Source organism: Mustela lutreola, chromosome X (assembly GCF_030435805.1).
Source record: "Mustela lutreola isolate mMusLut2 chromosome X, mMusLut2.pri, whole genome shotgun sequence".
Taxonomy (NCBI): domain Eukaryota; kingdom Metazoa; phylum Chordata; class Mammalia; order Carnivora; family Mustelidae; genus Mustela; species Mustela lutreola.
In genome coordinates this window covers 35,568,562-35,593,139 of record NC_081308.1, presented here as the reverse complement: position 1 = coordinate 35,593,139, position 24,578 = coordinate 35,568,562, and the positions used below count along the sequence as shown (strand labels likewise).

At 45.5% G+C, this 24,578-nt stretch overlaps 1 protein-coding gene and 1 long non-coding RNA gene across 2 annotated transcripts in view; both read right to left on the bottom strand.

Moving 5' to 3' along the window:
- Nucleotides 1–8,078, bottom strand: part of LOC131822029 (uncharacterized) — a 42,574-nt gene extending 34,496 nt beyond the window's left edge. Inside the window, exon 1 of the long non-coding RNA XR_009350059.1 lies at nucleotides 7,758–8,078. This is a non-coding gene — a long non-coding RNA (uncharacterized LOC131822029). The remainder of the gene's footprint in view (nucleotides 1–7,757) is intronic.
- A 1,020-nt stretch (nucleotides 8,079–9,098) lies between these two features.
- Nucleotides 9,099–10,340, bottom strand: LOC131821239 (UPF0489 protein C5orf22 homolog). Its single transcript, XM_059157175.1, has one exon. It carries the CDS (start codon nucleotides 9,755–9,757, stop codon nucleotides 9,221–9,223), a length of 537 nt encoding a protein of 178 aa, XP_059013158.1. The 5' UTR covers nucleotides 9,758–10,340; the 3' UTR covers nucleotides 9,099–9,220.
- Between the last annotated feature and the right edge of the window lie 14,238 nt (nucleotides 10,341–24,578).

Below are 24,578 nucleotides of genomic sequence, written 5' to 3'. Positions count from 1 at the left end.
TCATATTCCATCCCTTCATTGGGTTTTCCCTTATTTTCGTATATATGTAAGTTTTCTTTCTTTAAAATTTTGGGAGGCAGTTTCTTCTAACAGACCAAAATATACCCCAAATCAAGTGTGTGGCTCTTTTCTATTCACCAGTTTTTTATATATACATATATATATATATCCCCCCCCCTTCTTCTCCCCCCAGTTTCAGGTCTCTTCCAATTCGGTTAGTGTATATTTTTCTTGGGTCATTGCTACCCTTTCAGTATTTTGTTCTTTCATTCATCTATTCTTATTTGGATAAAATGACAAGGTGGAAAAACTCACCTCAAAAAAAAAGAACAAGAGGCAGTACCCAAAGCTAGGGACCTAATGAATATGGACATTAATACCATATCAGAACTAGAATTCAGAATGACAATTATCAAGGTGCTAGCTGGGGTTGAAAAAAGCATGGTAGATAGTAGAGAATCCCTTTCTGGAGAAATAAAATCCCCTTCTGGAGAAATAAAAGAACTAAAATAAAACCAAGTTGAAATTTAAAAAGCTAATAATGAAGTACAATAAAAAAATGGAGGCTCTTACTGCTAGGATAAATGAGACAGAACAGAGAATTAGTGATACAGAAGATCAAATGATGGAGAATAAAGAAGCTGAGAAAAAGACAGATATAAACAACTACTGGGCCATGAGGGGAGAATTCAAGAGATAAGTGATACCCTAAGATGAAACTCTACCAGAATAATTGGGATCCCAGAAGAAGAAGAAAGAGGGAGGTAGGCAGAAGGTATATTGGAGCAAATTATAGCAGAGAATATCCCTAATTTGGCAAAGGGAACAAGCATCAACATCCAGGAGGCACAGAGAACCCCCCTCAAAATCAATAAAAATAGGTCCACACACTGTCATCTAATAGTAAAACTTAGAAGTCTCAGTGACAAAGAAAATTCTGAAGGCATCTTGGGACAAGAGGTCTGAAACATATAACGGTACAAATATCAGATTGGCACCAGACCTATCCACAGAAACCTGGCAGGCCAGAAAGGACTGGCATTATACATTCAGAGCACTAAACAAGAAAAATATGCAGCCAAGAACACTATATCCAGTTAGGCTGTCATTGAAAATAAGAGAGATAAAAAGCTTCCAGGACAAATAAAAACTAAAAGAATTTGCAAACACCAAACCATCCCTACAGGAAATATTGGAAGGGGTCCTCTAAGCAAAGAGAGAGCCTAAAAGAAACAGACCAGAAAGAAACAGAGACAAGATACAGTAACAGTCACCTGACAGGCAATACAATGATACTAAATTCATATCTTTGAATAGTTACTCTGAATGTAAATGAGCTAAGTGCCCCAATCAAAAGACACAGGGTATTAGAATGGATAAAAAAACAAGACCCATTGATATGCTGTCTACCAGAAACTCAGATGAGGAAAGACATTATATCATACTTAAAGGGTCTGTCCAAAAAGAGATCTAACAATTTTAAATATCTTTGCCCCTAACATGGGAGAGGCCAAATATACAAACCAGTTAATAACAAAATCAAAGAAACATATTAAAAATAATACAATAATAGTAGGGGACTTTAACACCCCCCTCACTGAAATGGACAGATCATCTAAGCAAAAGATCAACAAGGAAATAAAGGTTTTAAATGACACACTGGACAAGATAGACATCACAGATATATTCAGAACATTCTATCACACAGAATACACATTCTTCTCTAGTGCACACGGAACATTCTGCAGAATAGATCACATCTGGGTCACAAATCAGGTCTCAACCAGTACCAAAAGACTGGGACCATTCCCTGCATATTTTCAGACCACAATGCTTTGAAACTAGAACTCAACCACAAGAGGAAAGTTAGAAAGAATTCAAATACATGGAGGCTAAAGAGAATCCTACTAAAGAATGACTGGGGCAATGAGGAAATTAAATAAGAATTTTTAAAAATTGATGGAAATAAATGAAAATGAAAACACACTTGTTCAAAATCTTTGGGACACAGCAAAGGCAGTTCTGAGAGGAAAGTATATATCAATATAAGCCTTTCTCAAGAAACAAGAAAGGTCTCAAGTACACAACCTAACCCCACACCTAGAGGAGCTGGAGAAAGAACAGTAAAGAAAGCCTAAACCCAGCAGGAGAAGAGAAATAATAAAGATCAGAGCAGAAATCAATGAAATAGAAACAAACAAACAACAACAACAACAACAAAAAACAGTAGAACAAATCAACAAAAGTAGGAGGTGGTTCTTTGAAACAATTAATAAGATTGATAAATCCCTGGCCAGACTTATCAAAAAGAAAAGAGAAATGGCCCAAATTAATAAAATCATGAATGAAAGAGGAGCGATCACACCAACACCAAAGAAATACTAACAATTATAAGAACATATTATGAGCAAGTATACACTAGCAAATTTGACAATCTGGAAGAAATGGATGCATTCCTAGAGACATATAAACTACCAAAATTGAACTAGGAAGAAATGGAATACCTGAACAGACCCGTAACCAATAAGGAGATTGAAGCAATAATCAAAAATCTCCCAACAAACAAGAGCCCAGGGCCAGATGGCCTCCCAGGGGAATGCTACCAAACAGTTAAAGAAGAATTAATACCTATTCTCCTGAAACTATTCCAAAAAAAAAAAAAAAAAAAAAAAAAAAAAGAAAGAAATAAAGAAAGAAAAGAAATGGAAGGAAAACTTCCAAACTCATTTCATGAGGCCGGTATTACTTTGATGCCAAAACCAGACAAAGACCCCATCAAAAAAGGAGAATTACAGACCAATATCCTTGATGAACACGGTGGCAAAAATTCTCACCAAAATACTAGCCAGTAGGATACAACAGTACGTTAAAGATTTTATTTATTTATTTGACAAACAGAGATCACAAGTACGCAGAGAGGCAGGCAGAGAGAGGGGGGAAGCAGGCTCCCTGCTGAACAGAGATCATGACCTGAGCTGAAGGCAGAGGCTTAACCCACTGAGCCACCCAGGTGCTCCCTAACAGTACATTAAAAGGATTATTCACCACAACCAAGTGGGATTTATTCCTGGGCTGCAAGGTTGGTTCAACATCCACAAATCAATATGATACAATACATTAATAAAAGAAAGAACAAGAACCATATGATACTCTCAATAGATGCTAAAAAAGCATCTGACAAAGTACAGCATCCTTTCTTGATCAAAACTCTTCACAGTGTAAGGATAGAGGATACATACCTTAATATCATCAAAGCCATCTTTGAAAAACCCACAGTGAATATCATTCTCAATGGGGAAAAACTGAGAGCTTCCCCCTAAAGTCAGGAACATGGCAGAGCTGTCCACTATCACCACTGCTATTCAACATAATACTGGAAGTCCTAGCCTCAGCAATCAGACAACTAAAAGAAATAAAAGGCAAACAAGAAGTCAAGCTCTGACTTTTTACAGATGATACTTCATGTGAAAAACCCAAAAGACTCCACTCCAAAACTGCTAGAACTCATACAGGAATTCAGTAAAATGTCAGGATATAAAATCAATGCACAGAAATTAGCTGCATTTCTATACACCAACAGCAAGAAAGAAGAAAGAGAAATTAAGGAGTCGATTCCATTTACAATGACACCCAAAACCACAAGATACCTAGAAATAAACCTAACCAAAGAGGCAAAGAATCTATACTCAGAAAACTATAAAGTACTCATGAAAGAAATGGAGGAAGACACAAAGAAAGGGAAAAAATATTCCATGCTCATGGATTAGAAGAACAAATATTGTGAAAATGTCTATGTTACATAAAGCATCTACACATTTAATGCAATCCCTATCAAAATACCATAAGAATGGAACAAATAATCCTAAAATTTATGTGGAACCAGAAAAGACCCTGATTAACCAGAGGAATGTTGAAAAAGAAAACCAAAGTTGGCAGCATCACAGTGCTGGACTTCAAGCTCTATTACAAAGCTGTAGTCATTAAGACAGTATGGTACTGGCACAAAAACAGACATATAGATCAATGGTACAGAATAGACTGCCCAGAAATGGACCCTCAACTGTATGGTCAACTAATCTTCGACAAAGCAGGAAAGACTATCCAATGCAAAAAGTCTCTTCAGCAAATGGTGTTGGGAAAATTGGACAGCCACATGCAGAAGAATGAAACTGGACCATTCCCTTATACCACACACGAAAATAGACTCAAAATGGATGAAAGACCCCAATGTGAGACAGGAATCCATCCAAATCCTTGAGAACACAGGCAGCAACCTCTTCGACCTCAGCCATAGCAACTTCTTCCCAGAAACATCGCCAAAGGCAAGGGAAGCAAGGGCAAAAATGGGGACTTCATCAAGATCAAAAGCTTTTGTACAGCAAAGGAAACAGTCAAAAAAACCAAAAGAGAACCAGTGGAATAGGAGAAGATATTTTCAAATGACATATCATATACAGGGCTAGTATCCAACATCTATAAAAACTTATCAAACTCAACACCCAAAGAACAAATAATCCAATCAAGAAATGGACAGGAAAAAAAAAGAAATGGGCAGAATATTGAGTAAACAAGTTAGAGTTTTTATTATTTGTTTGTTTTTTAAGCACTTTAAAGATGGCACTTTGTGTTCTGACTTGGCATGATTTCTGATGAGGTAGGAATTACAGCCGACTTCTCATCAAAAATCATGCCAAGTCAGAAGTAAGTTGCCATCTTTAAACTGCTTAAAAAACAAAGAAACAAAAAAAAACCCTAACTTGTTTACCTAAAATTCTATACCCAGCTAAATATTTTTTCAAAAGTGGGGCAGGGCACCTGGGTGGCTCAGTGGATTAAGTATCAGGTCATGATCCCGGGGCCCTGGGATCCGGCACCTCTTTGGGCTCCCTGCTCAGTGGGAAGTCTGCTTCTCCCTCTGCCTGCTGTTCCCCCTACTTGTGCTCTCTTTCAAATAAATAAAGAAAGAAATAAAATATTTAAATAAATAGATAGATAGATAGATAGATAGATAGATAGATAAATAAATAAAAGTGGGGCACCTGGCTGGGTCAGTAGGTAGAGCATCTGATTCTTGAGCTTGGGGTGGTGAGTTAAAGCCCCACATTGGGTGTAGAGATCACTTTATATGTATATATGCATATATAATTTTTTAAAAGATTATTTATTTCTTTATTTAACAGAGAGAGAGATCACAAGTAGGCAGAGAGGCAGACAGAGAGAGAGGGGGAAGCAGGCTCCCCAATGAGCAGAGAGCCCAATGCGGGGCTCGATCCCAGGACCCCAAGATCATGACCTGAACCAAAGGCAGAGGCTTAACCTGCTGAGCCACCCAGGCGCCCTATTTTTTTTTTTTTTAAGTATAAAGAGAATTAGGAAAAGAATTTTTAAAAATCACTTATTCAGAATTGGCATTTTGACTTTTTAGAAATGCAAGAAAGGTGAATATGTGAGGTGATGGAAATATTAATAAACTTAATGGGAAGAATCTGTTCACAATGTATATTCAATCATATTGTTCACTTTATCTTACTATTTTACTTATCAAGTATACCTCAATAAAGTCGAGAGAAAAAGAAATGCAACAAACATACTTTCATTTAAATACATACATAGAGAGAGAGAAGGACTCTCTCAAAGACAAAAATGAGAGAATTCATTGCCAGCAAAGCTGCACCATAAGAAATGGGATAGACAAAACGAATTTGGGGGTGCCTGGGTGGCTCAATCGGTTAAGCATCTGTCTTCTTCAGCTCAGTTCATGGTCTCAGGGTCCTGGAATGGAGTCCTGAGTTGGGCTCCCTGCTCAACGAGGAGTCTGCTTCTCCCTCTCCCTCTGTGCTCTCTCTCTCTCTGTCCCTCCTCTGCTCTTGCTCTCTCTCAAATAAATAAAATCTTTAAGGAAAAAAAAGAAGAAATATGGTAGCAGACCCTTGGATCTACACAAATAAAGGAAGAAAGCTAGAAATGAAACAAATGAAGGCACATAAATACTCATTTAATTTGGGGGGATTGCTCTTAAAGATAAATGTCTAGGGGTGCCTGGGTGGCTCAGTGGGTTAAAGCCTCTGCCTTCTGCCCAGGTCATGATCCCAGGGTCCTGGGATCGAGCCCCGCATCGGGCTCTCTGCTCAGCCGGACGCCTGCTTCCTCCTCTCTTTGCCTGCCTCTCTGCCTCCTTGTGATCTCTCTCTCTGTCAAAAAAAAAAAAAAAAAAAAAAAAGATAAATGTCTAAGTCAGTGTGGCTGTTATGCTGATAGCAATGCATTATGTGTTTATAGCTTATACAAAAATAAAATGGAGACACCTGGGTGGCTCAGTGGGTTAAGCATCTGCCTTTGGCTCGGGTCCTGATCAGGTTCCTGGGATCTCCTGCATTGAGCTCCCCACTCAGTGGGAAGCCTGCTTGTCTCTCTCTCTCTCTCTCTCTCTGCCCCTCCACCCACTCGTGCTTGCCCCTCACCAAATAATAAAATCTTTAAAAAAGGAACAACAAAACGGGGCACCCAGGGTGGCTCAGTTGGTTAAGTGTTTGCCTTTGGTGCAAGTCATGATCCCAGGGCCTGGGACTGAGTCCCACATCGGGCTCCTTGCTCAACAGGGAGCCTGCTTCTCCCTCTGCTTGTTGCTCCCCTTCTTATGCTCTCTCTCTTACAAATAAATAAATAAAATCTTTAAAAAAAACCAAAACAGTAAAATGTAAGATGGGGTGAGGCATTGGTAATAGGCTCTTATATAGTCTTTCCATGTGAAATGGTACATTATTTGAAGGTAAATGCTAATTACTGCAAACTCTAAGGCAACTGTTAAAAAATTTTTTTTTACAGCATTCAATGGTTTAACATGCTGTCCTGGATTCTTGAGGTTGTTGGTCAGCAACTTAACACTATTCCCTCTTCTATGTTCTCCCAAGTATGGCCCCATCCAGAGGCCAGGGAACTACATTTTCCATCATTCCATGCCAAATGGGTTGCTAATTAGATTCTACCCAGTAATCTATTGTTACTCACAGTATTAATGTTCTATCAAGTCACTGTGAATACCTGAGTTAGTGGATACTGACCGACTGCTCCCAGTGCAAATACTGGTTTAGGTTCTGGAAGAGTCTTTGATCAAACCATTTTTGAGAACTGATCAATATATAACCTTGTTTTATGTGTGTTTCTGTTGAAAAATACCTTATTTAATATCATTGATTGGTTAGCATTGAATTCATGGTCAACAGCCCTATGAATCTGGCCTAAATGAAACTTATCCAACACACGTATCTTCTCCATAAGGCATATCACAGCCTCTTTGGCACTACATCTGGGGGCCATTTGAAGTAGCAAAGTCACCAAAAAAAGCACAAAAATGTGACAAACACAAATTTAAACCACAAACAGGACACTAGTTTATAGTTTGAGAACAGAAACAAGATGTCAGAGCTTCACCTTGCTACTATAGCCCCCCTACCTTGGAAAAGGTGCACTGGGTGACTCAACTTTCTTGCTCATCTGTACAAGTCCGTGAATCACTGTGAACAGACCCTGAGTATTGATTTGGGGGTTATGCATACATTTTAGCAAGGCAGCAAACCTGCAAATAGGAACCCACAGATAACAAGCATCTCCTGTTTTTGCACAAGACTCAGAAGGCCAAAGGGAGACAAAAAGCCGTAATCATTACTGCTTGTCCCCAAACAGCAGGCAGACACAAAGGGCAGAGCAAGTGGACATTTTCGGGGCCACCGCCAGGCACTTCCCTGAGAATCACCTACCTTGTTCTTGCAGACAGGTGCGCCCGCTCACCGCACTTTCTCTTGCACTGGAAGTTCGAGGAAATCTGAGAGCTGGTATCCGGTTTGCTCTTCCAACTCTGCCAACTGTTTTGTAAGCGCCTCATCTCCAGAATGGAATCCGTTTCCATCTGAAATGGAGAGTGCCATCTGCTTTCCTGGCCAAACCCTGACTAATACACATTCTCTTTAAAAACCTACAGCTCAGAGGAAAATCGGAATACATCTGAAACGTCCAACTACGTGCAACTTGTCACAGCTAGGGATTTGCCAGTAAGGCTGGGCGTGACCTAATTCAAACTCAAGGGCTTTGCAAGTCACTTCAGCCTCCTCCTCCAGGAGAGGTGTGTGACAAGAGAAGTGCTTTGTCTTCAAAAGTGCTGTCCCACTTCCTATTTATACTTTCTTGGGTAAACCCTTCTCTGAGGCCACTAAGACACCGCTACAAGGATTTATGAGCCAGTGACTTATGAAGGCAGCACCTTCCAGGAGGGACCAGTGAAGGCAGTGGGGGAAAGCAGGAGAGCAAGGTGACCACCCAGCCTGGTCTAACTCTGCCCATGGGGGAGGGGGGGAGGAGCTGGGGGGGAGGCACTGGTATGTAAATTACGCTTTGGTGTTCCTCCTGCCTCCAGGCAGGGGAGCTGATGTTGCACACTCCAAATTCCCAGGTGTGGGCAGAGCACCTCCTGCAGTCCCAGGACCAACCTCTGAAGAGGCTCTCACCGGGCCACCTGTTTGTTAAGTTAGCAGCAAAGGTAACGAGGTTAGAAAAGAGGTACCTAGAAACTATGAAAAGGATCCAAAAAGAGCTATGGGGAGGGGTGCCTGGGTGGCTCAGTGGGTTAAGCCTCTGCCTTTGGCTCAGGTCATGATCCCAGGGTCCTGGGATCAAGCCCCACATCAGGGCTCGCTGCTTGGCAGGGAGCCTGCTTCCTCCTCTCTCTCTCTCTCTGCCTGCCTCTCTACCTGCTTGTGATCTCTGTCTGTCAAATAAATAAATAAATCTTTAAAAAAAAAAAGAGAGAGAGAGCTGTGGGGAAAACCCACGGTGTCTGCCCCACTCTTTCTTTCATGAAATGGAGAAGTCAAGATAGCTGGGTGATTAAGCCCCAACACTCCTTCAACTAGAGTTCAAATCCCAGCTGCAACAGATGCTGAATTGACCCCTAATATCTATTCTTTTTAATACAAAAGTTCTGATTGTCAGCTACGCTGTGGCTGGGCATAAAAGCCAGATTGCCCAGCCTCCCTAAAAGCCATGTGTGACCAGTGTGAGGTGAGCAGTAATTTGGGGTGCGACTATCATGAAGTATCTTTATTTTTTTTTAAAGTTAATATAAAAGCATTTATTTCCATCTTCTCTGGAAAACGCATTTACAAATAAGTTAATGAAAACCCTGTTGTTACATCAAGATGTAATAGGAGCCTACTGTTTTGTTGTTTCAGGATGGAGAGCATTCTGCTAAGTACACCAGGTGAATGTCTACAGCTCCATAGAGGGAGCGTAGCACATTGAGGACTTTTTCTTGAATGGTGTCAACTTGCTCAGAAGGACAGTAATCATCCAGACTTGACCTTGCAATTGTCACAAGAGTAGGTTTTGGTAAATTTTTCAGTAAATAATATACAGACTGAATAAGATATTCAATTTCTTGTTCTGTACTGATATGGTGAGGAAGTTCGGAGTAATCACAGGTTAGACCAGCCTGGTGAACCATTTCATAGTCTGGTACTTCCATCCGTTTTTTCAAACTCTGTACAAGCGGAATTAGTGATTCCATTCCAGGGTTTGAAGCCCATTTCTGTACAGTTTCTTCATCATCACCATCACATAAATCAGCAAAAGCAGCTTCTAAATCTTCTAACTGATGAATTCGAGTATCAACACAATCTACCAAATCTTCCTCTGTCAGGTTGGTACCAGGTTTTTTAAACTGGTACAATTCTTGTAAGATTTTGTACTCTTCCTGAGTGAACATTACTTTGAAGGGATTCTTGACTGAAAAAAAAAAATCCAAGTCAATATCTAACACAAATGCATCCCCTTTCTTCAAAATTTCCAGAATTTCCCCAGTGCTGACTGTAGTCTGACATTCTTGACTTTCAGAAGAACATGAACATGATTGCTCTAGGCAAATCTGGCCCCTCCTCTGTGTCAATGTGTCCTTTTCCAGTCCTTCTGAGTAAGAGTCACAGTTAGTAGAAGCAGTGTTTTCTGCATCTTCCAGAGCTAGCTTTGGCTTCTACGCAGAAGACACTGCATCATTTTCTTCTTGATTGTTACAGGGTTTATAAGGTTTTACCATAATTACATCCAATTGTAAAGGTTTTTGGTTCTCTAGTTGGTCTTCAGTTACATAAAGACCATCACTTAGAAAGTAATGATCTGTACTCGTAACCCTGATTGTTGTGGTGGAAGTGTCTCTGCCTACTAAAAAGTGATGTTTGCCCTCTCTTATTTGCTGAGCCCATGTGGGATGAAGCCATAGCACATGAGAAAAATGGCCAGCATAAACTGCAGGCATAATCCAATTCTCAATACTTAATTCTCTGAAAAGTGTTTCCATGAAGTATCTTTAAATGCAGGGAAGCCCTTCTTTGACCTTCTTCTTTTTTTTTTTTTTTTTTGGTAAGTAGGCTCTACTCCCAATGTGGCCCTGGAACTCGTAATCCTGAGATTGAGTCGCATAGCTCTACCAACTGAGCAGCCAGACACCCCAACCCTCCTTCCTTCTGTTGCCTGAAGCATAGTCCTGAAGGCTGGTGCGCAAGCAGCCATTTTGAGCCATGACGTGGAGACAGAGTTGCCAGATTGAGCAAATTAAAATATTTTATTTTATTTTTTATTTTTATTTTTAGTGATTTTATTTATTTTGCGCGCCTAGGTGGCTCAGTCAGTTAAGTGGCTGCCTTCAGCTCAGGTGGTGATCCCAGGGTCCTAGGGTCAAGTCCCACATCGGGCTCTCTACTCAGCAGGAGCTGCTTCTCCCTCCCCCTGTTTTTACTCTCTCTGTCAAATAAATAAATAAAATCTTAAAAAAAAAAAAAAAAGAAAAGAAAAGATTTTATTTGTCAGAGAGAACACAAGCAGGGGGAACAGCAGGCAGAGGGAGAAGCAGGCCAGGACTCTGGGATCACAACCTGAGCCAAAGGCAGCCGCTTAACTGACTGAGCCCCCCAGGTGTCCCTAAAATATTTTATTTTAAATTAATATTTATTTAGTTAAAAGAATGTTAAGACCTTAATTTTAGTGTTTCATTTAATGATTTAATATGGTACAGCATAGACTTATAAAAAATTCATCGTTTGAAATTATAGTTGTTTTTTTTTAAGATTTTTGTTTATTTATTTAACAGAGAGATTCACAGAGAGAGAAGAAACACAAGCAGGGGGAGTGGGAGGGGGAGAGACAGGCTTCCCACTGAGCAAGGAGACCAATGCGGGGCTCCATCCCAGGACCCTGGGCAGATGCTTAGCGACTGAGCCACCAAGGCACCCCTGAAATTACAGTTTAACTGGGTATCCTGTATCTTATCCGGCAACCCAAGGCAGAAACCATATGTCAGAGAAAGCACAGTAACAAGATAGTGGGAATCTACGTCGATTATGAAGCCACCATACGAGAGTTAGACTGCTTACCTCCAAACTTCGTGTAAGAAAGAATATTTACCTTGGGGGCGCCTGGCTGGCTCAGTCGGTAGAAGACGTGATGCTTGATCTCAGGGTTATGAGTTCGAGCACCACACTGGGTGGAGAGCTTGCTTAAAAAAATAAATAAAACAAAATGAAAAATAAAAGTCTGAAGCAAATATGGCATTTGGTACAGCTTGGTACTGAATTGTTAAAAAAAGAAGAAAGAATATCTTGTCTAAGTCAATATCCCCGCCCCACCCCTCCGCAGCTGAACCCAATCCAATATCACTGGCCTTGCCACTAACTTGTTAGGTGACCCTGGGAAAGTAACCTAACCTCAAGAAACTAACCTAACCTCACCTAACCGAACTATCCATTCAGTGGGGGTGGTGATGATAATCCACTCCGCAGGAGACTGTTATGAAGGTAAAATGTTGCCAGCATTTCCAGTGGCCAGATAGGGCTGGCAGCGTGCAGGAAAAGTGAGGTGGTATTGATTCAGTGGGCTCTGTCTCTCACTTGTAAATCATCCCCAGTCCTCCTTCCCTCCCCAGGCAAAATCCCTGCCCCCAGTCTGGCCTTGCATCTTGCCCTGAAAGACCACATTCTACCTCCTGATTTACAGAAACTGCCCCTGGGCATCGCTATTGGAACCCGTAGGCAGTGGCTTCTGAATCTATTTCCTCTCAGTCATTTTTCTAGGGATTGCCAATAAATAAATAAATAAATAAATAAATAAATAAATAAAAATACAAAGAAACTGTAACTGAACATGCAACCCCAAGTCTAGAACAGATAATTCTTTCTATCTTTGCTTGGAATTAGACACAAGAGGGAAACCGCCCGTTGTGTTCTCACCTTCCCTCTAAATTTAGAAATCCTAAAACATTGTTCATTATGCCAGATACTTGGTGCCTTCCTTGTGGGCCTGGAGGTTGAGAACAGAATCGCAACACTTCTTGTCTGAGAAGAGTGTATGGAACGTTAGACAGCAATCCCTGGGGACACAAGTACTCTGGGGGCCAGATTCTGCCAGCGGAAGAACCAGCTGAACCAGGGTAGGATCTCAGGCCTTGCTCAGTCCCTCCGGCAGACTGCAGGTGTCCATTTCCAGCATTCCAACGGGTCTGGTACTGGTCCATTTGAAGTCAAGTGAATTCTGCCCCAAAGGCAAAGGGAGAGCCCACCCAGGTCTGGGTGGGCTGAAATCTACAACTTGTAGATTTCCTCCTGTCAGCGTATTCTAATAGCCTGATTAGCAATTCTATTGTATTTAATTTGCACCCAGGGTAATTCACTGTCAGCCAGAAGAGCCATCAGCATGAAAAATGGCACCAAAATTAAAAACCAATAGTCAAATTTCAGTTGGAATGAGCTCTCTTGGCATAATGATGAAGCGGGATTGACTGGAGTGGTAGGTCCGGCCCACGAGGTGCGAGCACGTTAGCTGCGAATAGGCTACCGGGAATTCGAGCCAGCAGCCAAATTAGAAAATCAAGAGAGAAAGATGTGTTAGTCCAGACCAACAGTCAAGCCAAGTGCCTGCTTGCCATCTCTTAGCTCACTGTGGTGGTTTCAAAATATGTCCCCCAATTCTTTGACAGTCCTCCCATCAAAATGTGGGACACTCTAGCCCCTTCCTCGGAAGATGAGCTGGACTTCCAGACTCTCATGGAATGAACAGAATACAGCAGAAGTGATACTACATGATTTCTAAGACTAGGTCACAAAAAGTAATACAGTTTCTGTCTGGTTCTCTTTCTTGGAAGACCTGAGCTGAGGCAGAAGGGGTCCTGCTGCCCTGGTCTACCATGTTGGAAAGGCCATGGGGAGAGGCCACCTAGACATAGTAAGGGAGACCCAGAGAACCCTAGCTGGTCCACCCCTAGCTGTGGGAGTCTTCCCAGCCCAAGGATCAGACGTATGAGTGAAGAAGTCTGTGATGACTCCGGGCCCAGCAACCGTGTCACTGCAACCCAAGACATCTATAATCAAGAACTGCTTGGCTGAGCCCAGTCACACCCCAGATTTGTGAGCAGCGCACATGATGGTTACAGTTTTAAACCACTGTTCTGCAGTTCTTCATTATGTGGTAAGAGCTAAGCAGAACACCCAGCATCCTTTAGTATTCCTGCCTCTGTCCCCATTGGTTCCTCTTTGTGCCCACAGGGATCCCATCAAGGGCACCCACCCCACATCCAGCCTGACACCCAGTCTACCCACGGTCTCCATCAGCCCACCCAACACTGAGCAAACAAGCCAGGACTGACAGGAGTAAATCCTACCCCTGCCCCTTTCTGGAATTTTCACCTAACCATGTGTCATGTGGCAAGGACAAGTGTCTCACCCATTTGGGAGGCATCCCCCAGTTTGGGTAATACTGGGGAAACAAATGGTCTGCCCCCCCAATTTAGAGAAACTCAGAACTGAGCTCCTCTCCCTGATACCTCCCCCAACCCGAGCAGCCAGGGGGCCCCAAGACTTTGAATCTCAAGAAAATATAATAAAGAGACAGGGACAATACACCATTCATGGCAACATCATGGGTCCAGCAGAGAAATTATCCTACAGCGGTGATGGGTGGGGGATGCTAGCAAGTTAGTCCTTCCCCACCCCCAAGAGTGTTTTTAGTTATGAGTCCTGCTACCCTCCTACAAGTCTGGACTATCTCATGTCTTCCAGAAATCTCTTTCCTATTGAAGTTGGCAATCATTGGTTTCAGTTGCTTGAAACCAAGAAGCCTGACTCAAAGCACCCTCACTCTAGCTGTGCCCAGAATATGAATATAAAATTAGCAAGAGGCACTGAGCTCCTCCAGGCCCCCATCAGGGAGGTCACCAAAGCTACAGGGGTCCAAGACCATGGTGAGCCGTGGTACATATTCCGTTCACCCCACTGGCTTTGGCAGAGAAACTAACCAGAGGTAACCTTTGCAAATTATATTCATTAGAGGGTCATACATCATTATGCAGGATTATCCAACATAAAAGTAATGTATTCTATCTAGATTAAACCTTCCTGTTAGTGCACACACAACACACACACAGACCCACACACGCACATTCCTTTGGGGTAGAGGTTAAAGGCCATGGTCCCTTAGCCTCTAGGAGGGTACCTAACAGAGTCCAATATTGGTGTCAAAGGCCTATGGGGCACACGCCACACAGTTCCCTCCCTCTTACGACCCAGTGCTTCTAGGCCCAATTTTCAAATGGCAAGTACTTGACTTGTAAATAGCCCCTAGTTAAGGACCAGACACAAGCTGATAGATAACCACCCCAGGCTCATCTCTCGGGTGGGAGAGCTTGGGAGCCCATGTTCCACACTGTCCCCTCGATGGAAATGACTCTTTGTTGCTCAGGCTGCCATAACGAAGTCCTACAGACTGTGGGGCTTAAACAAGAGACATTTATTTTCCCACAGCTCTAGAGGCTAGAAGTCCAAGATTAAGGTGTCAGTAGGGTTGGTTTCCCCTGAGGTCTCTCTCCTCGGTTTGCAGAGGGCCACCTTCTCCCTGTATCCCTGCCAGGTCCTCCCTCTGGGTGTGTCCATGTCCTAGTCTCCTCTCCTTATGGGGACACCAGTCAGAATGGATGAGGAGAACACTGATGACCTCATTTTAATTTCATCACCTCCTTATAGACCCCCATCTCCAAATACAGACACATTCGGAGGTCCTAGGGGTTAGGACTTCAACAAATGAATTTGCTGGGGACACAATTCAGCTCCAACAGCTGCCCACAGAGCTACCGGGTCTGCTCAGGCAGCCCTTAGTAGAGGTCTTCTAGCAAAACCCTGGTCCCTTCCGCTCTCGAATCTGTCTCGTGTTGCTTCTAGGAGAACCCAAACTACTACAGTATGGCCACTCCCTCCCTCTTACCCTGGGCCGCTTCCACTGTCCCCTACGCTGGATTCTTGTCAGGGCAACTCTGGGGTCCCCACAAGGCCTCTCCCTTAAGGTGGGAGCAGCGCCAGGAAGCTCACGACGCTCAGGGGCTTACACTCCACGGTGGAGAATTCCCGTTTTGCGATAGGTTCCCCCAGCAGCTTTGCTGTTCACGCCTCGGCTGTGATTGGCTGCATGTAAATTAGTGAAGCCTAATCCATTGATCCTAGGTACGATTAGTGCGCACGTGGGACACTTCCCACTCACCCCAGGCGAGCGGTAGGTTTGATATGGGTATGCAAATTAGGCAATCCTAATTTGTTGATGCTGATAAAATTCAGGACCCAGCAGCCTCCCTGTGTGGCGTTGATAAGGTACTGAGGCTGGAACGGGGATTCGGAGTCCCAGTTCACTTGCTCACACGCTCCACAGAGATGACCATCTCAGCACATTCAGAAGCCAGAACGTGCAGACCGAGAAATGGTGAAGGAGTCAAGACAGCTAGGAGCCTGGTGGCATTCCCTGCTTTTGTATCACTGGCTCCGGTGTCACATCGCCCCAGCCTGCTAGTGTGACCCCACTGATGCAACCAAGAGACTCTGTTCCACAACACTTCCGCCTCTCTATTGTGTCATGTGATCCAGATTAGAAAAAGCGCCCCGTCCCCCCCCCCCCCCATCAGCTCCTTTGTGTCAAGCTTGCAAAGTGAAGGGAATGGGAGCTGTACTCATCATCCTCAACATGTTTCTTTCTTTCTTTTTTTTTTCCAATTTTTTTTTAAGCTTTTATTTATCTGTGACAGAGAGAGAGAGCGAGAGAGGGAACACAAGTAGGGGGAGATGGAGAGGGATAAAGAAGCAGGCTCCCTGCTTAGCAATACGAGCTGATGCCACTACATTTTGGGAAGGTGTGTCACACAACAGTAATGATCAGGACACCCCTTCGTTTCTAGAAAAAGCGATTCGGGGCTTGATCCCAGGACACTGGTATCATTACCCAAGCCGAAGGCAGACGCCTAACCACCGAGCCACCCAGGAGCCCCTATTTTTTGTTTTTGGGTTTTTTTTTTTTTAGAGATTTATTTATTTTAGGGGCATCTGGATGGCTCAATCAGTTAAGCAAAGCATCTGATCTCAGGGTCCTGGGATCCAGCTCTCCGCTCATCAGCGAGTCTGCTTCTCCCTCTCCCCTGATCTCTCTCGCTCTCTCTCAAAAATAAATAAATAAATAATTTTTTAAAAGATTTTAGTTATTTGAGAGAGAGAGAGCACGAGCAGGAGGGGCAGAGTGGGAGGGAGAGAGAGAATCTCAGACTCCTCGATGAGTACAAGCCCCACGTGGGGCTCGATCTCACAACCCTGAGATCACGACCAGAGCTGAATCCAAGAGACCGGGTTCCACCAACTGCGCCACCCAGGATCCCCTTCACCTTCAATATATTTCTACTTTACTCCAGAGGGCTCAGGATCTGTGCGTCTGGAACTAGAGCCCCAGTCTCTGGTCTCTGTGTCTGATCCTCTCCCAGGTAGCCCTGCACCCCACTTTGATAAACGCTCAGCTGGCAATGCTGGGACAGCCCCACCTCAGCCGGGGGAGCAGCGTGGGTGAAGTGGGTGAGGAGGGGCCAGATCCTGGCAGGCCTGAATTCACCCCCACCCCAGTGTGGTTTTCAGTTGTGGCTTTTTCTCCAATCCTGACCTTGGCTCCTAGAAGCCCAGGTGTTTTCAATTGCAGTAGTTGGGGTGGGGGCGGGCAGGAGAGGTCCTATTCACACCAGATCTCGAGTGTAGCGGGTGGAGGGGCAGGCTGTCGCCAAGCTGAGCTGAGAGCACTTTGGTGCCTCAGATGGATTTATTCAAAGTTCATAATTACCCTGAAATCTCTTAAAATGAAAACATGATTGAAGAATTAAACCTGGTAAACAAATTAGTCAGAAAACCCCGCATAGCAAATGACAAAATCCAAAGATCCAATCCAGCAAATGAATGAGGCTGTGTGGTAACTGGCAGCCGGGGCTGCAGGCAGACCCCATGGTCCTGGCAAGGGCGGGACTGGTGTCACTGGCCTTTGTGGGGGGAAGCGGGGCAGCCTGGGCTCCCGGGGGCGGTCAGCCCAGTGGCCAGAACCTGGGTAGGGATGGGGTCGGGGAGCCCGCTGTCTGCAATAGCTTCGTGGGAAGTGGTCATGGCTTTCGCAGTGCTCAGGAGCCCTGTTCTGGGGAAAGGGGGGAAGCGGTGGGAGGGAGGTGGGTGTGCTGGAGAGACAGGTGGCTGGAGGGGGGCCTGGCTGCAGCCCCAGGCTGCATGGCTCTGTCTGCACGTGGGCTTTGGGGAGAGACGGTCTCTGACGCCAGGAGGAGCTTGTTCCATTTTCTGCGCCCTCGCCCCCACCTCACCTCTGATTGGGGAACCACTGGGAATTGGTGGGGGGGCTCTGTGCTTGTTCAGACAGGACATGTTTTCTTTGTCTCTCTCTGAGTCAGACCTATTTCTCGAGAACTACTAACCCTCTCCCCCTCCCATTTGGGGCTTTTTCTAGAAATGAAGGGGTGTCCTGATCACTACTGTTGTGTGACACACCTTCCCAAAATGTAGTGGCATCAAACAGCCGTTTTCTGGTGCTCAGATTCTGTACACCAGGAATTCACAGGAGACGGCAGGGACAGCTTGTCTCTGCTGCTGGAGTTCTGGGGTCTCAGCAGAGAAGGCTCTGTGGCTGGAGGTGACCAGACAGCCAGGGGGTTGGAATCACTTGGAGGTAGGCATGCTGTTTCAGCTACAGCTACTGCTCAGGACACACATGGGACACATGCATGGGACTTCTCCCCTGGCCTGGGCTTCCTCCCAGCCTGGCAGCCTTGGGGCAGTGAGATGGCCCACAGGACAGCTCAGAGCTCCCAAGAGGAATGTTTCTGTAAAAAGGGTACATGCTGGGATGCCTGGGTGGCTCAGTCAGCGAAGTGTCTGCCTTTGGCTCAGGTTGTGATCCTGGGGTCCTGGGATCAAGTCCCCCATTGAGTCTCCTACTGGGCTGCCTGTTCAGCAGGGCATCTACTTCCCCCTTTCCTCTGCCCCTCCCCCCCTTTCCCCTGCTCATGCTCAAGCGTGCGCAGGCACACTCTTTCAAATAAATAAGATCTTTTTTTTTTTTTTGAAGGCAAATTCTGCATTGCCTTTTCTTTCTTTTTTTTTTTGTAAAGATTTTATTTATTTATTTGACAGAGAGAGATCACAAGTAGGCAGAGAGGCAGGCAGAGAGAGAGAGGAGGAAGTAGGCTTCCTGCTGAGCAGAGAGCCCGATGTGGGACTCGATCCCAGGACCCTGGGATCATGACCTGAGCTGAAGGCAGTGGCTTAACCCACTGAGCCACCCAGGTGCCCCTGCATTGCCTTTTCTGATGCGCCACTGGAAGTCATGTAGCACCACACACTCTTTTGGTGGCAAAAATGAGTCACAAGCCCGCCCAGGTTTGGGGGGTTCCGTGATGTCATCTTGGAGTGGGAGGAGTGTCAAGGAGCTTATGGGACATTGTAAGACCAACATGAGGAGCTTCCTGCCGCTCTGGCTCTTTCTGGCCAAACTGCATCATTCTGTGGACAACAGATCCTCTTTCTTAGGTTCAGACCCCTGGCCCCACTCTTCCCAGGTATAAGAGGGTGGATGGTGGCCTCCAAAAAGCTGTTTACCTCCTAACCGCTGAAACCTGGAAACGTGAGCTTATTCAGGACAAGAGTCTTTGCAGATATAGCTAAGAATCTGGACAGAAGGTCATCCTGGATGTTCCAAGTGGCCCCTGGATCCAATGACAAGTGTCTTTGTAAGAGACACAGGGAGGAAGGACACACATGCAGAGAAAAGACCACGTGACACTAGAGGCCGAGATTGGAGGGATGCGGCTACGAGCCAAGGAACACTGGGAAGGGAGCCACCAGAAGCCGGAAGACTCGAGGAGGGATCCTTGCCTAGAACCTTCCGAGGGAGCACAGCCCTGCCTGCCACCTTGATTTCAGACCACTGGCCTCCAGAACAGAGACCATCTATTTCTGTCTTTGTAAGCCCCCCCCCCCCCCGGTGTGTGGTAACTTGTTACAGTGGCCCCTGGAAGCTAATACACCATCCATGGAACCTTGGCCAAGTGGCCTTACTTTAGGGAGTCTCTGTGCAATGGGGATAAATATAGTATCTGCCTCCCGGGGTTGCTGGGCAGATTGGTGAGATCACCTGTGGGAAGTGCTTAGCTCAGCAACTGGCACAACTTGTAGCTTCACTATTAAGAGTCAAGTAGAAGCAGGTGGGAGCCTTTTTAAACAAACAAACAAACAAACATTAGAAAGACAATGGAATGAAACAAAGGCAGGTGGGGGCACCTGGCCTGGCTCCACTGGTAGAGCAAGGGACTCTTTGATCTCTGGGTCATGAGTTCGAGCCCCAGGATGGGCATATGAGCCTGCTTTAAAAAAGAAAAAAACAGGAAAAAAAAGAAAGGAAGAAAGAAAGAGAAAGAGAAAAACAGAAAGAAAGAAAGACAAGTGGTAACCTATTCTATTTAACGGCTACCTGCCTATGTCCCTTTTCACATCACCTGCCTCCAACCTTAGACTCTGGACCCTTTAGTCGAATTTGCCCATGACTCGAGGACCCACCCTTTTGTGACATGGTCTGCCCCATCGGTTCTCTGTCTTCTGGTTAGCTCCCCCCTTTCCCGTCTTTCTCCAACGCTGCTTCTATGTGCCCTTGACCCCACGCTCGCTGACACGGGGTCTGCTGCCTGGGGTTCTCTTGGCCTCAGAGATGTCTACACCATCTAAACTCCCCACCTAGACTGGGAAGGTCTGCAGGGCACTAGCTCTGCTTTTCCCTTTCAGCTACCATTCCCATATAGATCAAGAAAGATTGGTCACGAGTTGGCCAGTATCCAGGCAGGGCGGTGGGATCATGGGAGATCGTTATGCTGTTCTTCCTATTTCTGTGTCTGTTTGAAATTGCTCATAACAAAGCCTTATAATAAACACATGGTGACTGTGTAGCGGGTTGGGTTCCCCAGGAGGCAGACTCTGAGGTGGAGCTCAGGGTGTGGGATGTTCATTAGGGTGCTCATGGCACCGACCACTGCAGGAGGGAATTGGGGAGCAGCATGGGGCAGAGGGAGGCGCGACCGACCGCAGCCTCTGTGGTGCTGCCCCTGCACCCCAGGGGAGTCCTGAAGCTGGACCCACCCTCCGAACTGTGTTATTTCCTATTGCTGCTGGAGGAAATCACCACCTGCTCACTGCCTTCCAACACCCAAGGCTTGTTCTCGTACAGTTCTGGAGGTCAGATATCTAAAATCAAGGTGTCAACAGGACTGCCTTCCTTCTGGAGGCTTCAGAAGAGAACCTGTTTTCTTGATTTTTTTTTTTTCTAGCTTCCAGAAGCTCTCCGCATTCCCTGACTCTTGGCCCCTCCTTCCATCTTCAGAGACAGCAGGCTCGTGACTCTGACCTCTGGTTCCCTGGTCACATCTTCTGTGACTGATCCTCCTGTCCCTCATGATTCCATTGGGCCCACCCAGATAATCTAGGACAGCCTCCCCAACTGAAGATCCTTAATTTAATCACAGCCACAGAGTCCCTTTTACCACGTAAGGTGACAAACATATTCTTGGGTTCCTGGAACAAGGATGTGGACCACTCTTCAGCCTACCACCAACTTGTCCAGAGGTGAGCCCAGGGAACTAGATCTTTTTACCCTCATATTGAAAGGTCGCTGAAAGATCGTGACTTTGACTGAGGCACTCTCTCTGTAGCTGAGGCAACCCCTGCAGGTGCTGACAGCCAGAGGCTATCCCTGAAAATGCCCCACAAACTGGGACAGCAAGTGCTTTTTTAAAGGATAATCTGGCCAGTGGATCATGGGGTCCACCACAACACTCCACCCCCAGATCCTAGCACAGCAGCGGGCACTAAGTAGGCTCTTCCCCTCGACTTTCGGTGCGTAAGTTGCCACCTAGAGGTTCACACTCAGAGGAATCCCCAGAAACATATCACAATGACAATAGCACCCAGTGATCGAACACATGCTACCTGCCAGGCCCAGCGCTCATCATGGCACTTGCGTTACCTCCTTGAATGCTTACCCCAGCCTACTACTCTTCCCATTTGTTTGTACAAAGAAGGAAACCGAGGCTCAGGAAGGGGAAATCCTTTGTTCTAAGGTCACATGGCCACGGTAAAGGGAGGACTCAAACCCACATCCTTCTAGCTATCCAGCACCATGACTTAGTCTGGCTGAAGCAAGACAGTGGTAGTAGAATGAACTGGACTCCAAGAGATCAAAAGGGTCCCCTCCTATGTCACTAGGCCTTACCGTGTCAGTCTGGGTGTGTCCTCACTTGACCCCGCCATAACCCCTCCATATGGAGAGTGGTCCATCATCCCATCTCCACCCCAGCAGCTGGCGTGGAGAGCTGTGCGGAAGTATGGCGACAAGAGAGTCTCGCGTATTGCTGGTGGGCGTGTAAAGTGGTAGGGCCACCATAGAAAACAGTATGGACGTGCCTCGAGAGGTTAAACATATAATTACCACGTGACCCAGCAATTCCACTCCCAGCTATATGCCCCGAAGAGTCACAAGCTGGGGCTCCAACAGAGAGTTGCACACCCACCGCGTGCCCAGAGGCTTTATTCACAACAGGCAAAAAGGGGAGACAACCCAAATGTCCACAGATGGATGAATGGATAAACAAAAGTGGTCTGTCCATCCAAAGGATGTTATTTGGCCTTATAAAGGACTGAAACTCTGACATAGGCTCCAACCTGAGTGAACCTTGAAGACATGCTGCTAAACAGAATACGTCAGACAACAAAAGACAAGTAGTGTATGATTGCGCTCCAGTGAGGTCCTCAGAATAGGTGAACCCATAGAGAAAGTCAATGAGAAGCTATCAAGGGCTGAGGAGGAGTGGGGGTTATTGTTTGACGGGTATGGACTTTATGTTGGGGATGATGAAAAAGTTCTGGAAATAGTGGTGATGATGGCACAACAATGCATGAATTACTTAATGCACTGAATGATACACTTAAAAATGGTTAAAATGACAAATCTGACATTACATTTATTTTACCACAATAAAAACAAGAGGGATTGTGGACGCTGGGACAAAACTCAACACCGTAAACTCTCCTACTACCCCTAACCTCAGAGCGAGTGTCCCAGTGGGTCCTTTTCCTCGTTCATCTCTCCTTTTACTCCCAAGCCTACTTCGTAGGGAATGCAGCAAGATGGCAGAATGCCTGGGCTGTCTTCAACTGCATCCACATCGGCATCCATCTTGGTCACAGCTAGGCCCAAGGCCTCTCCGGCACAGTGGTGCAGATCTAGTCAGTTGCTGAAGAGCTAGAGAAATGTATACAGTTGGAACAGATGTGGTAGGCACCTACACATACGCCCTCAGTACTTGTCTTTCACACCTCTGGCTCTTTGCCTTGGTATTTCCCCCTGGCTACAGGAAAGGCTGGGAGGACCAAGGAGTTAGCGCCACTAGGGACGACCCTTAACTAATGACTGATGGGACTGGAGAATAAATCCCCCAGCTCCCTCACCCCCTTGGGTAAATTTGACCCTCCCAGAGGGCCTGGCAGGACCGAGGTGACTTTCCGTCTGCTTATTACGCACTCACCCTCTGCTGCTTTCTTTCCCTTCTCTGTCTCGTTCCACTGTGCCTCTGCTGGTGTCTCCAGGGATCACCCTCCAGACGAACTCCTTGAACTCAGGGTCTCCTTCTGGGGAGCCCCAACTAGGAAAAAGCATAACTCAGAGACCATATCAGACTTGATCAGACAAAATCGCAGAAAACAGATTATTTCTGTGGTTGCTGTGTGAAGCCTGGGCAGAGAACCCATCTTCAACTGCCAGGGGAAGAAAAAAGATGGGCTTTTTTTTTTCCCCTCCTTCATTCTGTTTCCCCTTCATTCACTCTTCAACTTCATGTTTGCTCATTCCCCCTGGTGCCCTCCACAGAACCATGTCCATTCGTTCCTGAATTATGTATAGTTCTCTGCTTTTCAAGCTTCTGTTCCTTCCCACAGGTTGTTTCCTCTGCTGAAATGACCCTTCCTCCTTTGGCCAACCTGGAAAACTCCTACTTGGCCTTCAGAACCCAGTTCCAACATCACTTCCAGAAGCCTTCCTCGACTCCTCCCATCACCTCTGTGCTTCTTCACCCCGTGTTGTAATTCTCTCTAACAGGATTCTCTCTCCCTCCACCCCATACACAGTGAATTCCTTCATGGAGATCCTGCTGCCTTTTATTTTATTTTATTTTATTTTATTTTATTTTATTTTATTTTTTGAGAGAACAAGCAGGAGCAGATGGGAGGGGCATGCAGAGCAGAGAGGCCGCCCAGGACCCTGGGATCATGACCTGAGCCAAAGGCAGACATTTAACTGACTGAGCCTCCCAGGCACCCCAATCCTGCTTCATCCTAACAAGGGCAACGTACAATGTTAGCACACATTGGAAAATCAATATTGAAATTTAGTATTGCTTACTACGTTTTATTCTGCATGAGAATTTTGAAAAGACGGTATTGAAAAGGGTGATTTTTTTTTTGATTTTTTTTTTTTTTTTTTGTCAGAGAGAGCGAGCACAGGCAGACAGAGTGGCAGGCAGAGGCAGAGGGAGAAGCAGGCTCCCCGCGGAGCAAGGAGCCCAATGTGGGACTCGATCCCAGGATGCCAGGATCATGACCTGAGCCAAAGGCAGCTGCTTAACCAACTGAGCCACCCAGGCGTCCTGAAAAGGGTGATACTTTTAAAACCCAAATCACTACTTTGCTCAAAACCCTGCAGTGGCTCCCCATTTTACTCAAAGGAAAAAACCAAGGTCCCTACAATGGCCTCCAAGAGGTTCATATAAGAATTTGCCCCATTCCTTATTTCTCGGCCTTCATTCATATACTATTCTCTCTCTTCCTTGGCCCCAACCACATCCACCTCCTTGCTGCTCCTGGAATACTGCTGGTGATCCTGTCTCTCCTGTCTTAGGACCTTTGCACTGTCTATTCCCTCTCATAGGAGGTTTCTTTCCCTAGAAAATTGCCTGGCCTACTCTTTCACCTCCTTTGAGCCTTTGCTCTGATGGTCACCTTCCTGATGAAGCCTCCCTGAGCCCCATAGGGAAGGGAAATCACCCTTCCAGGATGAGATACCCCTGTAACAAAAGACAGATTAAGAGGAGAAAAAGAGTCAGTTCATGAGACTTACAGCTCCTGTATATATGGGAGAGACCAAACCAAACCAAA